Genomic DNA, 16,907 nt, shown 5'->3' on the forward strand with positions numbered 1-16,907 from the left:
TCTATTCCTCTCCATCAGCTACAGAATAACAGAACTGAATATGATAAACAATCAATAAAGTGGCAGCAAAAATCACATGCCGCAAACGACAGCGATTGATCAGATATCGAACAACACTGAACTTCTAGAAACCAATGGCTTATTGGCTAGAACCCAATAATTATGAAACCCCACGTCCCATAAGGTTGTCGCCAAGCACTAGTACATGGGCTTATATGTTACTAACTAGCTTTTTGGATATGTTCTGGTTGAGCATCTCCGTCATACTGTATATGTGGAGGAATGCTTCTTTGGGACAATAAAGACAGAAAAAAAAACCACAATGTTTTATAAAGAAAATACAGTTTCGCACCCAGTTTTGGTGCACCAATTTGTATAAACTTGACCACCTACAATCATTAATGTTGTACAAGCTTCGTTAAAGCAAGTCCTAATATTCCCATTCGTCTGTCTTCATATCCAGGTAGCTCAGGATATTATTGGCAAACTTTACCGCTTGTTTCCTTGCAATTTTTGAACGTTCATCGCCCTGTGAGTCAATGGCGTCTAGGGTGAGTAGCTGCTTGGTGAGGAGCTCTTCTAGCAGCTTGTAATTTTTATCTGCTCTGCTGCCATCAAATGACAGGACCTCTCTCTGAAGCTCAGATAGGCTCCCAAGAACTTTCCATACAGCAACGTGAGATAGGTGTTCTGGAATGACCGGATCGCCAAGGTTGTGCCTCCTTTCAAGAGCTTCCTTGAGGTCAATGTACGTGATGACAGTCTGTACCTCCACCACCGCTCTCCTTCTTGCCTCTCGAATGCAAGGGTTCTTCTCTACGCTCACTTCGTCCAACTGAGCAATAAGACTCTGAAGTTCGGACTTAGTCCCCAAGTGAATTTCAGACATGTTAATTTGTTTTTCGAAGAGCCTGGCTTTTATGTCGGCCAATCGTCCGCGAATGGTTTCTATCTGAACTATGGACTGATTCGTGGCCAGATCATAGGCGCTGGTGAAGTGGGCTTCCTCTTCAAGGTCCAGGTACTTGAGTAAGTTGTTAATTTCTTTAACCACCTCTTTTCTGTATGTCCTAACTTCTACGTGGCCGGAAACATCTAATGCATCCAGTTCTGCTATGAACCCGGAAAGTACACAAGATAAGTGTCTGTAGGTTTCACATTCATTGACACCGGCAAGAAGAGCGATCAGGCTGGCCCGAGCCTTGTTGACTTCGCACATAATGCAATTAATTTTAGATATGGATGGATGAGCATCGGTGAAGAGGGGAAGAGCCAGGACCTGTTGCTTCAAACAATTTTCAAGTATCTCTTGAATGGCGAGAACTTTAGTTAAAGTGCGATATCTGGCTTTTCTTAAAGAAGCTTTTCCTTCTGTCTTGACTTGAGTAAGTCTCATAAGAATGGTCTGAACGCCTTCTTCAAACTCCTCTGTGATACATCCTCTCCCTCCATACAAGGGACCTATTTGTTGAGCTACAAGATTCTGCATCTCCTTGAAAATCTTCTCGATCTCCAGCCGACATGGATGGTTTGCAGTCTTCTCCAGTTCTTTATGAAGCCTCTCCACCTCCTCGGTTGCTCTCCGGCGGGCTTGCTGAATGTTCCCCTTTCCTTCTGTGTCTATAGATTCAATCTCAAAAAGCTGTTTGGTCAGAGCTTTCTCTAATCTTTTGTACTCTAGGTCACTCTGTAAGCCACTGAAGCTAGCCACATTCTGCTCAAGGTCTTTGATCTTCCGTTGGATCTCCTGAAGGGCTGTGATCGAAGCATGTTGATTACCCATATCCATACTCCAATAACCATCCGCTTATAATCTGAACTGGAAGACAGAAGAAGAATTTTGAGTAACAAGACAATCACATAGGCCATACCTCCTTGCATTTAAATTATCTCAAAAGGGTAATTCCAATCAGTGGTGGTAAATATTACTTGCCAGTCCAAAAGATTAATGGGCTTGAAAAGTGTCAACCTTCTTTATAACAAAACGCTTCTGCCTACAGCAATTTTAAAGGGGTTGTGCCATAAAATACTTTTCGTCCTTTTTTATTTTATTTTTTATTTTCTAATTTACCTCATTGGCAATTTTCTCTTATCCCCCATGCTTGAATCCTACTTTTTGGTTTGTCATGTGTCTGCTGTCCCATCATGCCTTAGGGCAGTGACATGTGGCCTGACATAGCAGATCATGTGACACTAACCACACCCCTTGTTCTTACCAATGAGGCTTCCTACATCCTACATTACAAGTCTCAAATGCAGGACGTACCCAACAGCAATTGAATATCCAAACAGATTGGCCACATTGCACAATGATAGGATAATAACTTTACAATAAGGCAGTTTTTATAAATGGTGGTAATTGGGGGAAGTGATATAACAGCAATATCTGCTGGGCGGGATACATTTACATTAGTGGCACAACCCCTTTAACTTTGGTAACTCCACTACTCTTCATAGCAGAGGTTATTTACATCAGCCATGGTATCACAATGGACGTAAGATACGCAAGAAAGCTCAAGGCACCAAGAGCGCTACCGGCTGCAAAGACTCAATATTTCCAGTGTTGATCCTTTTTTTCCAAAGACTTCTGCAGTTCGTCCAGGCATGCTGGATATCAGCTTCTGGGCCAAATCCTGACTGATGGATGGCAAGCCACTTTTGTGTAATCAGTGATTAGAGTTTATTACAATATCTGTGGTTTTGATTGTCCATCTGCTTTTTGAGGATTGACCACAGGTTCCCAATGGGATTGAGATCTGGAGAATTTCTTGGCCTTGAACCCAAAAATTCAAGGTTTTGTTCACTGAGCCACTTAGTTCTCACTGTTGGTGCTCCATCATGCTGGTAAAGCATTGTTAATAACCAAATTGCTCCTGCATGGTTGGGAGAAGTTGGAGAAGTTGCTCCTCGATGGTTGGGGGAAGTTGCTCCTGGATGATGTTTTGATACCATCCTTTATTCATGCAAAATTGTAAGTGAGCCCACTCCCTTGGATAAGAAGCATCCGAAGGGGCTTCATCAGAGAAAATAACTTTCCCCCAGTCCTACGCAGTCCAATCCCTGTATTTCCTGCAGAATGTCAGCCTGTCCTTAAGGTTTTTCTTAGACAAAAGTGTTTTTCTGCTGCCCCCCTTACACCAGACCATCCTATAAAAGCCTTTGATTCCCTGTGTGTGCAGATGCACTCTCACCTGCCTACTGCAACTCCTGAGCAAACTTCTCATCCAAGGGAGTAGGCTCACACACAGTTTTGCCATAAATAAGGAATGGAATAAAAACATCCTCCAAGAGCAACTTCTCCTAACGATTCAGGAACAATCTGGTGATCAACCATGCTTTTTCGAGCATGATAGAGCACCATATCACAAGGCAAAAGTAAGAACTAAGTGGCTCGCTGAACAAAACCTTGACATTTTGGGTCCATGGCCAGAAAACTGTGCCTCCTTTCAAGAGCTTCCCAAACCGTGGTCAATCCTCAGAAAGTGGGTGGAGAAACAAAAAATACAGAAATTGAACTGATTAGGCAGGAAAGCGTTGCCATCAGTCAGGATTTGGCCCAGAAGCTGATATCCAGCATGCCAGGGTGAATTAAAAAAGAAGGGTCAGCACTGGAAATATTGAGTCTTTGCATAAACTTGATGGATTTGTCAATAGCTAAAAAACTCATAAATGCTTAGAATTACACTTCAGTATACAACAGAAACGTCTGACAAAAAGATCTAAAAACACTAAAGCAGAAAACTGTGAAAACCAAAATTTGTGTCAGCCTGCCGAATCTCTTTTCATTCTGGCATTGCTGTCCAGCTCCATTCACTATAATGGGGACTGGCGGAGAGTGAAAAGAGACAGCAGGCTACTAGAGAATCTCAAGGCTGTACAGAGACAAGGGCTCAGAATTTTTCATAATGACCAATTGAAAAAATTATTTTTAGCTAGTACAATGCAATAATAATAAAAAAAATGCCTGCAAAGGTTTAAATAGCCTTCAACTCTCTCCATATAGAACTCATGCACGCTAGGTCAAGTTGAACCATGGGGAGGTCGGGAGGGATAGCTACTGAATGGTCAACATTAGTGACTTGGCCACAGATCACAGATGTCTTCTCTATGAAGAGCTACCGACAAACATTCTTTCCAAGCAGCCGCTTTGTTACTAGCTCAGCTTGACAGCAATTTATATGACAATTGTACTTTTTGAGTGAAGTATCTCTTTAATTTGCAGATAACAGTACCATTTTCCTAGAGGAACACCTACAGTAAGTAATCAGCTGCATATTACATTCAGAAAGCTCCTCAATCTATCTTCCTCATGGGGGGGGGGGGGGATTTAAAAGCCTCAACCAAGCCGACCAGAAATAGCTGAGGCGGCTGCTCTGCCGGTGACTGTGAGTTTGCCTGGAATCTGACTGCAGCAGCGAGCTCTTAGTCTGCAGGCTATGACTGAGGCTAGGAATACTACCACATAAACCTCTGTCCTGCACCGCAGAGCACACGCAGCATCGGCCGAGAGCAGCTGTTCCCCAAACAAGCCGGAACAGCAACATCTAGTCCTTACTGAGGGAGTCCTGGGCAAGACACTATATTTTATAGCAGTTAGGTGCCCTTTGTCAGTCTTTAGTAGACGTAGTATTTGTGTGGCATAGAACCAGCCTCATCATGTCTGATAAAAATCCACCTCTCTGCAAAATGTACTGCAAAAATATATAAGCAAAAAAAAAAGGGGTGCAGTATGTTCAGATTTGTAGGGTATGTGCCAAAAAGTTAGGCATTCACTGCAAATTAATAGCCATATTGGATCCCTGACTCCTAGGACTGTCCAGTCCAGTACTGCCTAAGGCCTCATGCACATGACTGTACTCTTGGTCTGTGTCCGATCTGCAGAACTCACATGGACCAATTAATTTCCAAGGGTCTGCAAAAAAAACAAAAATGGATAGCACACGGATGTCGTCTGGGAGATGTTCACATTCATGTGGCCAGGCTGCATATAATAAAACCTGTCCTTTTGGCGGACCAGAATAGGCTCTTTTACAGTGGGTCCTGTGAAAACTGCGGGATGCATATGGATAGGATCCGCGATCTGCGGACCGCAAAACAGATACAGTCGCGTGCAGGAGGCTTTAAGGCCCCTTAACATGGCCAATGATGGGGGGCAATTATCAGGAAGGAGCTTGTTCCCAATAATTGAGTAAGGGAGCACATGACAGGATGTTAACCGCATGGCATCTCCAAGTAGTGGCATCCACCAGTAGTTTTCACTTGATCAGATTATGGGACTACTTGGAACCACAACCCAAGAACTAACGTAGTATATATAATACTGCTCCAGTTCAAGGTCTAGAAAGCATTTACACCGCGTGAACAGAATAAGATTTTCTGTCTATAGTGCTGCAGGAAAATGACCAGTGATGATTAAGATTCTGCTGGAAGTCTGATCTCCACGCAGGTGATTGAAACCAAAGAAATTCTGCTAATAACCATTTATTCTATTCTTAATGTACAGATATAGGTTCAGTACAGAGCTACAGGTGAACAAGTGGCTCGGATACGACCTCTCACAGACACAGGAATCTGCTAGACTGTGATAAGGAGAAGGATTAGGAGCTGCACGTTTAGCATGATATTACTAGCGTAGGAATGTCCTGTATGATATGAACACGCTGTCAGGTTAATAAAAATATCTACATAGACGCTGCCTAACCTACCTGTGAAGAACGTCCCAGGAGTTCTCCTCCAAATGTCGTTATGTAAGGACTCTCTTAGTGGCGTCACGATGTGTATGAACTGGTCCTCCCACCAGTATACTTCCTACACCCAAGGGGTTGCTTCCTCCTTGCGCCTCAGCATGCATGGGAGTACAGAAGAGCAAATATTTCCTAATTCAAGGTAGACAATGGACTTGTCTTACATGAAGAGGGTGAGGCCTCAGTTGGGGCGGAGTACGAAGAGCACAAGTAATTATAGAAGTGTATGTGGTTACCTTAAAGACATTCAAACACACTCAAAGTCTCTGAAAATCCTCTATGTATCATGGATAGGAAGAAAAACTAAGACAGTCCTACCGGTAAATGGTTTTCCAGGAGTCTGACATGACAGCACCCACTGGAGGATGTTCTATTGGTCTCTGTAGGGATAGGAGGCGAGAGAGATTAAAAGGCCCCTCCCCACCTCCACTCTCCAGTGTTCTTCCAACTTTAGTACACCGGATAGGAGCCAACTTATTTATTGAAATCACAATGTTTAACCTCACATTGTTACAAAAATGTCAGATCAAATAAATCATGTACAAGAACATAACAAGGGGGGGGGGGGGGGGGGGGGGGTAATATCGGGTGCTGTCATGTCGGACTCCTGGAAAACCATTTACCAGTAGGACTAAATCTTAGTTTCCAGGACGTCCCTCCATGACAGCACCCACTGGAGAACTATTGTCACCGCCAGTTCTGTGAGAAGGTCTGGCAGACGTCCTTCTCTACCTCTTGCATGACGTTCTTTGTTTTGGTTTCACTTTGTCATCTCCTTTCCTTCTCCCAGGTGTCACCTATTTAGACTAATCGTCTTGCTTTATATTCCCTCCCATACTGCCTCACTTTGCGGTTTATACTACTTCCTGGATGAAGTGTTCACTGCTGGAGGCTGCGGCTGCTGTTTGCTCAGATAAGTCTTTTCATGTATTGTGTTTCCTTGCTGGCTTGATTCTAGGTGAGGAACCTATATAAAGCCCAAACAAAATTCAGGGCCCACCCCTGATTAAATCATGAAAACCGACCAAAAGGAGTGGGCCAAATATATTGCAAATAACACTAGTGGTACAAAAATAGTCAAAAAATAACATAATTTTATTAGAAAATCACAGAAAAGACACATGATTGACACAAGTCACACTAAAACATTTAATACAGGTCATAATACATATTAAAAACCAAGGGGACCGATGGTGAACTGACAGTATATATAAATAAAGTTTATTGATTCTAGGTGACCCTGACTCCGTCCGTATTAAGTGCAGGGAGCCGGTGGTTGTGTCCCCTCACTATTATGGGTTTTCAGGTGTCACACAGTCTTTGGTACGTGGGCATGCAATCGTCTACCATTGAGACCCTTGCATGGGCATAGCAGTCAGGGAGAGCTCTTAGGGTTTTATAGGGCTCACCTATATGCTCCTTAGTTTGGGATCAAGCCAGTCGGACGTTTATTCATAAGTTCCAGCTATCTGCAACATCATCCGTGACAACTATCACCATCCGTGACAGAAAACTAGGTGGATCACCGCCTGGAGAACCTTCCATCCGAATGCCAGGTCTTGGTTTGCTAGGGAATCTAGCCTATAGTGTTTAGCGAAAGTCAAGAAACTAGCTCATGTTGCGGCCTTGCAAATCTGATCAACCGTAGCGTCGGCTTTCTCCGCCCACTACGCTGCCGTGGCTCTGGTTGAGTGGGCTTTTATAGAGGACAGACAATATTTTGCAGTCTGTAGCATTCTCTGATAGTCTCTTTAATCCATCAGGCTAAGGTATGTTTTGACGCCTTATCTCCTTTGTTCCTCCCACCGAACTGAATGAAGAGGTTAGCCGATTTCCTCTAGGATCTTGTTCTTTGAAGGTAGGCCATGACTGCTCTTCTAACATCCAGACAATGGAATTGTTCCTCCTGTATGTTTTTGGGTGAGGTACAAAATGAAGAAAGCATTATTTCCTGGTCCCTATGAAAAGGGAGACTACCTTAGGCAAGAAGGACGGGTCCAGTTTCAGTATTATACGGTCATCTAAAATTTTTAAATATGGCTCTATCATGGAAAGGGCTTGGATTTCCCCTATTATGTGAGCTGTAGTTATCGCTACCAGGAACACCGCCTTAAGGGACAACATTTTGTCCGATATCTAATCAATCGGTTAAAAAGGAGGGTTACAAAGGCCATTTAGAACTATATTTAAGTCCAAAGGGGGAAGTGACTGTCTAAAAGGTAGGTCTCATCCTGGTCACCGCCTTTACAAATCTTTTTATCCATCTGTGGTCTGCCAATAGGGGGTCTAGAAAACAACCTAATGCAGAAATCTGGACTTTAAGGGTACTAGGTTTTAGACCCATATCAAAGCCCATCTGAAGGAAATCCAGAATGCGACCAATTGACAGAGAGGTGTCATCTGGATGAGTCAGGGATAGCCATGAAGAGAACTTCTTCCATATTTTGCTATATATGGCTGAAGTTACTGGTTTTCCGCATTTTTGTAATGTTGAAATTACCTTGTCTGAGAGGTCCTTCTTCTTTAGAGCTTGCCTCTCAGGATCCAGGCTATTAGATTAAATTTCTCGAGATTTTGATGTTCTAGGGGACCTTGTAGCAGAAGATCTCGTCATTTTGGGAGGGATATTGGATCCTCTATCGACCTCTCCTTCAAAATAGGAAACCAGCCTCTCTTGGGCCATGCTGGTGCTATCAGAATTAGAGTTGTTGAACTCACTCAACTTTATTTTTAAACCGCCGGAATCAGAGGCAGTGGCGGGAATGCATATGTTAGGGCCATATTCCATTCCTGGCCTAAAGCTTTCACTCCCCTCGGATTGTCTCTTGGATTTAGCGAATAGAAACAATCCAGCTGAGCATTCTCTTTTGACGCAAACATGTCTATTTGTGGGACGCCCCACCTGCGGCAAATCATTTGAAATACTTATTTGTTGAGCCTCCATTCTCCTTGGTTGAAGTTGTGTCGATTCAGGGAATCTGCCGTGGAGTTTGGAGGCCCCCTTTAGGTGAATAGATGAAATGGAAAGTATTTTCTTTTCCGCCTATGTGAATATTTGACTTGACAGACTCTGAAGTAGAGGGCTTCTCGTTGCCCCCTGACGCTTCAGATAGCAGACCGTGGTCATATTGTCTGACAATATTTTGATGTGTTGACCCTGAATCAGATGCTCCGCAGCCTTTAGTGTCTCCAGTACCGCTTTCAATTCTCTGAAGTTTGATGACCTCCGGCTGTCCTGTATGGACCATCTTCCCTGAAAGAAACGATCTTTTAAATGGGCGCCCCAGCCTTTCTGACTTGCGTCTGTGGTAATCAGTATTTCCCAAGCCATGTTCCATGTGCTTCCCTTCTTCAGGATCTCCGGGTTCACCGACTAGGACAACGAGTCCTTTACATTCTGCGAACTGATTATCCTGGAGTTGAGGGAGCGATGGTCTTTGTCCCAAGATGAGAGCACTGAGTCCTGCAATGTTCTTGAGTGGAACTGAGCCCACGGTAGAAATTGAGATGCATGAAGTCATTAGACCCAGGATTTGCATGGACTCCCTTAAGGTATGACCCTTTTTTCTTCCTGAAGGATTCCATCCTTCCTCTTATATTTTCCTGCTTCATCTCTGGGAGATAGGAACGTTGCTCTCCTGAATCCAGCAGGGTTCCCAGGAACATTTTCCTGGTATCCGGATGCAGGTCCGACTTCTTGTAATTTATAATCCATCCCAACTCTGTTAGGAGGGATAGAGTTTGAGAGATAGATAGAGATAGAGTTTGAGAGATAGATAGAGATAGAGTTTGAGAGATAGATAGAGATAGAGTTTGAGAGATAGATAGAGATAGAGTTTGAGAGATAGATAGAGATAGAGAGAGACTAGATACCTATAGCAAACCCAACTTCCGAAAATTACAGGGCAGGGAAATAACTTACCTGGCCCAGGACGGGGGAGTCTGTACCAGCCTTCTGCTCCCCAGACAACTGGACCTCCATGATGCACAACTGAACATACAGCCATCATCACTTAAATGGACTTACCCCATATTGGTCCGCCTCACCCGCCACCGCGCAGCTCTGCCTCCTCTTCTGGGGGACTCATTCCAAGAAGAGTCAACCCCCCATGCGAGGCCACCGCATACCGCGGCCTCCAGCATGTTTTTTTGATGCCCACCGTCTAACCCACATGCGATGCGCGCCGCCATCTTCTTCCGGCGCACGCATCCGGTCACGTGATCCGCTCGCAGGGCGCCTAGAGAAGCGCAGGAGCCGCAGCCGAGCCCAGAGCTCCCCCACGAGAGAAGCGGCGTCCCCTGATACCGTGGCAACCATCATAAGAAGGAATGGAGTCCAGGACGGAACCCGGACCCCAGGTATCAGGGGAGAGCTAGGGGACCTCTTCCCAGAGGGGTGCTAGCATAGGCTACCAGAGGCTGAGAGGAGAGGTAAAAACCCCCGACCCGGCCTCAGCCTTTCTACCCCCATCCGGGGGCTTGCATGTTTGTCTTCATCCCAAGCAGGGACTCCTCTCTGCTCCTATCCCTGTATGGACAGGAAGAACACTGGAGAGTGGAGGTGGGGAGGGGCCTTTTAATCTCTCTCGCATCCTGTCCCTACAGAGACCAATAGGACATCCTCCAGTGGGTGCTGTCATGGAGGGACGTCCTGGAAAACCTATTGAAAACCTTTATTATGCCAAAACTATTATATGTACTACAAATGCTTCCTATCTTCTTGCCCAGCTCTCTTTTCTCTCAAGTAAGGAAGGTCTTTTCCAATTTCCTATGGAATGGGAAGAGACCTAGAGTGGCTTACCATAGACTAATAATGAGGAAAGAGCCTGGAGGATTTGGCCTTCCAGATGCCCTTACTTATTATAGAGCAATACATCTTAAAAGATGGCTCCAAATCCAAGTTCCTGATTTTGGGGCACTGGGCAATGAACTGGAGCAGGTATACCTCACACATGAACAGAGAGCAGGGCTATGGTGCCTCACTACTACGCCCTTAGATGATAACCCACTCCCGAGGGGAACAGCATCAGTGATTAGAACCCTGAATAAAGAATATGGCCTTCTGAGTAGTCCCTCACGGAATATATGCCAGTTGACCTTATTCCTCTATTTGTAAGGCCAGGAGTGAAAGATATTGCTCCGATGTGGGATAAACTCAGAGAGTACACGGTAGAAAAGTTTCTTGGAGGCTTACCATATGGAGGGGGTCCTGCAGAGCATCCCACAGGTTCCCAGGGGCAGCAACTTCATGGATGCCTCAGAACTTAACTCCACCAGTAAATTATTACATAAACAAATAGGTGAGAAAAGGGAGAGGACGGGGTTCGAGAAATTAATGGCTAAAGGGAACCTCCCAGGGAAACTGATATCGTATTTACACTAACTCCGAGGAGTAAGGTTACGCCCAATTATATTCAGCACTGGACGACAGAATTGGGTAGGAAATTTTCTGAAACAGACATTATGCGCTTACACTCTAATTCGCATGGGTTTTCCAGGTGTATTCAGGTACAAGAACATTCTTATAAGGTTTTAACACATTGGTACAAAACCCCCAAACAGTTGTATGTAAGAGGTCCTCCAAAACTCTGATAAATGTTGGAGGTGTGGGGCTGAGGCGGGAACATCGAGTCATATTTTCTGGTACTTACCTTCTGGTCAGCAATCCAACAATCCATTCAGAATATATCAAACCGTTCTATGGTTCTAACTCCAGAGTCTTTCCTGCTCTGGCTGCCCACGCCGACCTGGCAACCGAACCTTCCAAAAGGGATTTGATCACCCATCTGATTCAAGCAGCGAGACTGTTAATACCACTGAAATGGCTCAGCGTGGAGCAGTGAAAAGACTAAGTCAATCAAATGTATACGTTGGAGGAGTTGGCAAGTTGGCAGGATAGAGCACATGACAGATTCCTGGAATTGTGGAACCCATGGAGGTCTTATAGGTTGGGGGACCCCTCATAAAGTGGTTCTAGAAAATATATCCCCCTTTTGTGTCATGGTCTTACCTGCTTGCTGCTCTCCTTCGTTTGACATGTGCTGGCGGCCATCTTGGTTTCTGGGTTTCTTGTAGCCTTCCACCCTGCGGCTCCTCCTTCCCCTGGGAGGAGCTGGATGCCTAGCTCATATATATAGGAGGTCTGTGGCTTCAGTTCCTTGCTTGGTCCTCTTGTGTTCACATGCTTCTAAGACTGCTGCTGCTTCTGGTTCCTGATCCTGGCTTCGTCTGACTACCCTGCTGGTTCCTGATCCTGGCTTCGTCTGACTACCCTGCTGGTTCCTGATCCTGGCTTCGTCTGACTACCCTGCTGGTTCCTGATCCTGGCTTCGTCTGACTACCCTTCTGGTTCCTGACCTCTGGCTTCGCAAAGACTCTGCTCGGTTTCACCATCCGTTTGGACTTTTGCTTTACAGCTTTATTTTCAATAAAGCCTTCTTATTTTCACTTATCTCTTGTTGTACGTCTGGTTCATGGTTCCGTGACATTAGGACCAAGCCATGAATTCTGACGGTACAGGGCCATCCTCGCTACCCACGCTGGTTGCCAGACTTGATCAGCAGGATCACCTGTTGGGTCAGTTCGCTGTGGCGTTGCAAACCCTGCTTGAACGCACGGCTCATTTCGCTCCCGTTGCCGATGGGTCGGTTGTCGCTCCTGGGCTCGCTCCTACTGCCGCTCCGGTTGTTGCGCCAGAGTCTACCCCGACACCTGTTGTTGCGCCTGCGGTGTTTCGGGGTATGACCGGTTCTGCCCCTCTTCCACAGCGCTTTGGGGGAGAGCAACTCAGTGCCGAGGTTTCCTTAACCAGGTGGGCATTTATTTCGAGTTGCTGCCACATGCCTTTCCTACTGAGAGATCAAAGGTGGGCTTCTTGATCTCGCTGCTCTCGGACAAGGCCTTGGCCTGGGCCAGCCCTTTATGGGAGAACAACAATCCGGTGGTTGCCGAGTTTTCCGGTTTTGTTGCTTCTCTTCGGAAGGTATTCGATGTGCCGGCTCGTGCTGCCTCTGCTGCGAAGCTCCTTATGTCCATCAGACAGGGTTCACGATCCGTAGCTGAATACGCCATTGAGTTTCGTACCCTGGCAGCAGAGGTGGGCTGGAATAATGAGGCTCTGGTCGCTGCTTTCTCTCATGGTCTCTCGGATGCCTTGAAGGATGAGGTTGCAGCTAAGGACCTACCAGTTGAGCTCGAGTCTCTTATTTCTTTCCTGATTTTGATTGACACCAGACTCAGGGAGAGACCTTCCTTTAAGGAGAACCTGCGGAGGTCTTCTAACAGATTGGTGCCTACGTTTGCTGTCCCACCCGTGCCTCCCTCTCCTCCCACGCCTCCTGGGGATGACTTGTCTGGGGGTGAACCCATGCAGCTGGGGTTTGCTCGCCTGTCCGAGGGGGAGAGGGCACTCCGGAGACGCGAGGGCCGATGCATGTACTGTGGTCTCGGTGGGCATTTTCGGTTGGCATGTCCGAACCGTCCGGTAAACGCTCGTACCCTGAGATCCTGTCGGGGGCAGATCTTGGGTGGAGTTTCCTCGTCTCCGGTTTCCCGTGTTGACAAACCACTGATCACTGTTGTCCTCTCCTGGGTCGGGGGCTCGGTGACGACCCAGGCGTTGGTGGACTCTGGTGCTGGTGGTTTGTTCATTGATAGTGTGTTCGCTGCCGCCAATTCCATTCCTCTGCAGGCTCGAGGTTCCCCACTGGCTCTTGAGGCGATAGACGGCAGACCCCTTCTGCCGCCACACGTGACTCATGAGACCCTTCCAGTGGGGATAGCCATTGGTGCCGTTCACAGAGAGTCGGTCTGCCTCCAGGTTATTTCGTCTCCACACTACTCGGTGGTCTTGGGGTACCCCTGGCTCCAGAAGCATAATCCGACTTTCGATTGGAGATCGGTCGAGATCCTCTCGTGGTCACCGCAGTGTGGGGCTAGTTGCATCCATGGGTCTGTCAAGTTGCTGTGTACTTCCTCGGACTCTCTGTTGCCTCCTGAATACGAGGAGTACCGGGATGTATTCGATAAGGTGCGTGCGGTTGCCCTACCTCCGCACCGCCCATACGATTGTGCCATAGAGTTACAATCTGGTGCCGTTCCTCCTCGTGGCAAAGTCTATCCACTGTCGGTAGCGGAGAATGAGGCCATGGAGGAGTACGTGAGGGAGGCGCTTTCACACGGACACATTCGCAAATCTTCGTCCCCGGCAGGGGCTGGATTTTTCTTTGTGAAAAAGAAGGGCGGTGAGTTGAGGCCTTGCATCGATTACAGGGGTCTCAATCGCATCACGATCAAGAACGCTTACCCGATACCCTTGATTTCCGAGCTGTTCGATCGCCTTAAAGGGGCCACGGTCTTTACCAAACTCGACCTGAGGGCGGCATATAACCTGGTAAGGATCAAGGCGGGCGATGAGTGGAAGACCGCGTTTAACACCAGGACCGGTCATGACGAATCCTTGGTTATGCCCTTTGGGTTGTGCAATGCGCCCGCAGTCTTTCAGGAATTCATCAACGATGTTTTCCGTGACCTGTTGCAGCAGTGTGTGGTAGTCTATTTGGATGACATCTTGGTATATTCTGAATCCATGGAGGCCCACATTCTGGATGTCAGACGAGTGTTGCAACGGTTACGAGAGAACAAGCTGTTCGGTAAGCTTGAGAAATGCGAATTTCACCGATCCCAGGTAACCTTCTTAGGTTACATCATTTCCGCTGAGGGGTTCTCCATGGATCCTGAGAAGGTTTCGGCTGTCTTACAGTGGCCCCAGCCCAGTGGTCTTCGTTCCCTGCAGCGCTTTTTGGGCTTCGCCAATTATTATCGGAAGTTCATCAGGGACTTTTCCATGCTGGCCAAGCCTCTCACGGATCTGACCAGGAAGGGCAGTAATTCCCAGGTCTGGCCGCTCGAGGCCATCCGAGCTTTTGAGGCCCTAAAGTCCGCCTTTGTGTCGGCTCCGATTCTGTCGCATCCCAACCCTGGGTTGCCCTTTGTCCTCGAGGTGGACGCGTCTGAGACGGGAGTAGGCGCCCTTCTGTCTCAGCGTAGAACACCAGAGGGTCCTCTGCTTCCTTGTGGGTTTTACTCCCGGAAACTGTCTTCCGCGGAGTGCAACTATCAGATTGGTGACAGGGAGTTATTGGCCATCGTGCAGGCCCTTAAAGAATGGAGGCACTTGCTCGAGGGTTCGGTGGTTCCGGTTCTCATCCTGACGGACCACAAGAATCTGACCTACCTTTCTGAGGCCAAGAGATTGACACCACGTCAGGCCAGATGGGCTCTGTTCTTGTCACGTTTTAATTACGTGGTCTCCTACCTACCCGGTTCCAAGAACATCAGGGCGGATGCCTTATCACGGCAGTACTCCGAGCTGTCCAGGGAGGAGTCGATTCCGACTTCGGTCATACCTCCGAATCAGATCCTGGCCGCCATTCGCACCAGCCTGACCTCTCCCCTGGGTGAGCAGATTTTGGCGGCTCAATCTGGTGCTCCCTCTGGGAGACCCAACGGCAGATGTTTTGTGCCTGAGGAGTTGCGCACTCGGTTGTTGCGAACCTACCATAACTCCAAGACCGCGGGGCATCCTGGAAAGAATCAGCTGTCCTGGGCTGTTTCACGTCTGTTCTGGTGGCCTTCCCTACGTTCCGACATCGCCGCATATGTAGCGGCATGCTCCGTTTGTGCCCAGAGTAAGTCCCCTCGGCACCTTCCGTTGGGCCTTCTGCAACCCATAGCCACCGGGGAGCGCCCATGGTCACACCTGGGGATGGATTTCATTGTGGACCTCCCTGCATCCCGAGGCCATACGGTCATTCTCATGATTGTGGATCGGTTTTCCAAAATGTGCCACTGTGTTCCTCTCAAGAAGTTACCCTCTGCACAAGAGTTGGCCACGATTTTTGCCAGGGAGGTCTTCCGGTTGCACGGTTTGCCTAAGGAGATTGTGTCGGATCGGGGGAGTCAGTTTGTGTCCAGGTTCTGGCGCGCCTTTTGCTCCCAGTTGGGGATTCATCTCTCCTTCTCCTCGGCCTACCACCCTCAGTCCAATGGGGCCGCAGAACGATCCAATCAGGCCTTGGAGCAATTCCTTCGTTGCTATGTCTCCGATCACCAAGACAATTGGGTTGACCTCCTGCCTTGGGCTGAGTTTGCCAGGAACACGGCGGTGAACTCTTCCTCTGGGACGTCTCCCTTCATGGCCAATTATGGGTTCCAACCTGCCGTGTTACCGGAGGTATTCTCTCCCCAGGATATTCCGGCTGTGGAGGATCACCTTTCCGTCCTACGTGCTTCTTGGGTACAGATCCAGAAGTCCCTTGAGGTCTCTGCGCAGCGCCAGAGACTCCAGGCTGATCGCAGACGAGCGCCTGCTCCTTCCTACCAGGTCGGAGACCGTGTATGGTTGTCCACCCTAGGGTTGTTGCGGGTATCGAAATTTCGATACCCAATCGATACTTTTGTCCCGGTATCGATACGATACCGGGATTTCCGTTTTTTCGATACTGGGCTGCGCTTCTGCGCAGTCTAGTATCTCTGAACATGAGCGCGCTGCTATCGGCGCGCTCATGTTCTCTCTCAGCAGCAAAGGGGAGAAGGAAGCTGTCCTCCCTCCCCCTGTGCTGCTGCCGCTGCCACCAATGAGAAGAGAGGGGCGGAGGAGGGGCGGCAATGAGAAGAGAGGGGCGGAGGAGGGGCGGCAATGAGAAGAGAGGGGCGGAGGAGGGGCGGCAATGAGAAGAGAGGGGCGGAGGAGGGGCGGCAATGAGAAGAGAGGGGCGGAGGAGGGGCGGCAATGAGAAGAGAGGGGGTGGAGGAGGGGCGGCAATGAGAAGAGAGGGGGTGGAGGAGGGGCGGCAATGAGAAGAGAGGGGCGGAGGAGGGGCGGGCGCACTGCGCCACCAATGATAGGATTACTATCGGAGCGATGGGAGGAGACATCAGCTTCACTAGTGGGCGTTCCTTTTCCCTGCGCTGCGATTGGACAGCGCTACAGCCAGGGAGAAGGAACGCCCACTAGTGAAGCTGATGTCTCCTCCCATCGCTCCGATAGTAATCAGCAGCATGTGGAGCAGGAGAGGAGACAGTAATGGGGCACTGCGGGCGAACGGAGCGGCGGCGCCCAGGACTAAATGGTGAGTGCTGAGACATCGCTGGGCGCCGCTC

At 48.0% G+C, this 16,907-nt stretch overlaps 1 protein-coding gene across 2 annotated transcripts in view; it reads right to left on the bottom strand.

Annotated features, from left to right (window-relative positions):
• The window catches only part of BAG5 (BAG cochaperone 5), a 23,924-nt gene continuing 7,017 nt past the window's right edge, over positions 1 to 16,907 (bottom strand). The window contains exons 1-2 of one of the 2 annotated variants that reach the window (XM_040411713.1): positions 5,706 to 5,811; positions 1 to 1,819 (exon numbers count right to left, since the gene is read on the bottom strand). In XM_040411713.1, coding sequence (XP_040267647.1) covers positions 431 to 1,789 — 1,359 coding nt within the window. In that variant the 5' untranslated portion in view covers positions 1,790 to 1,819; positions 5,706 to 5,811 and the 3' untranslated portion in view covers positions 1 to 430. Of the gene's footprint in view, positions 1,820 to 5,705; positions 5,812 to 16,907 lie in introns of those variants that run through there. The other variant, XM_040411712.1, reaches the window with a different exon arrangement.

Source organism: Bufo bufo, chromosome 11 (genome assembly GCF_905171765.1).
Source record: "Bufo bufo chromosome 11, aBufBuf1.1, whole genome shotgun sequence".
Lineage (NCBI taxonomy): Eukaryota > Metazoa > Chordata > Amphibia > Anura > Bufonidae > Bufo > Bufo bufo.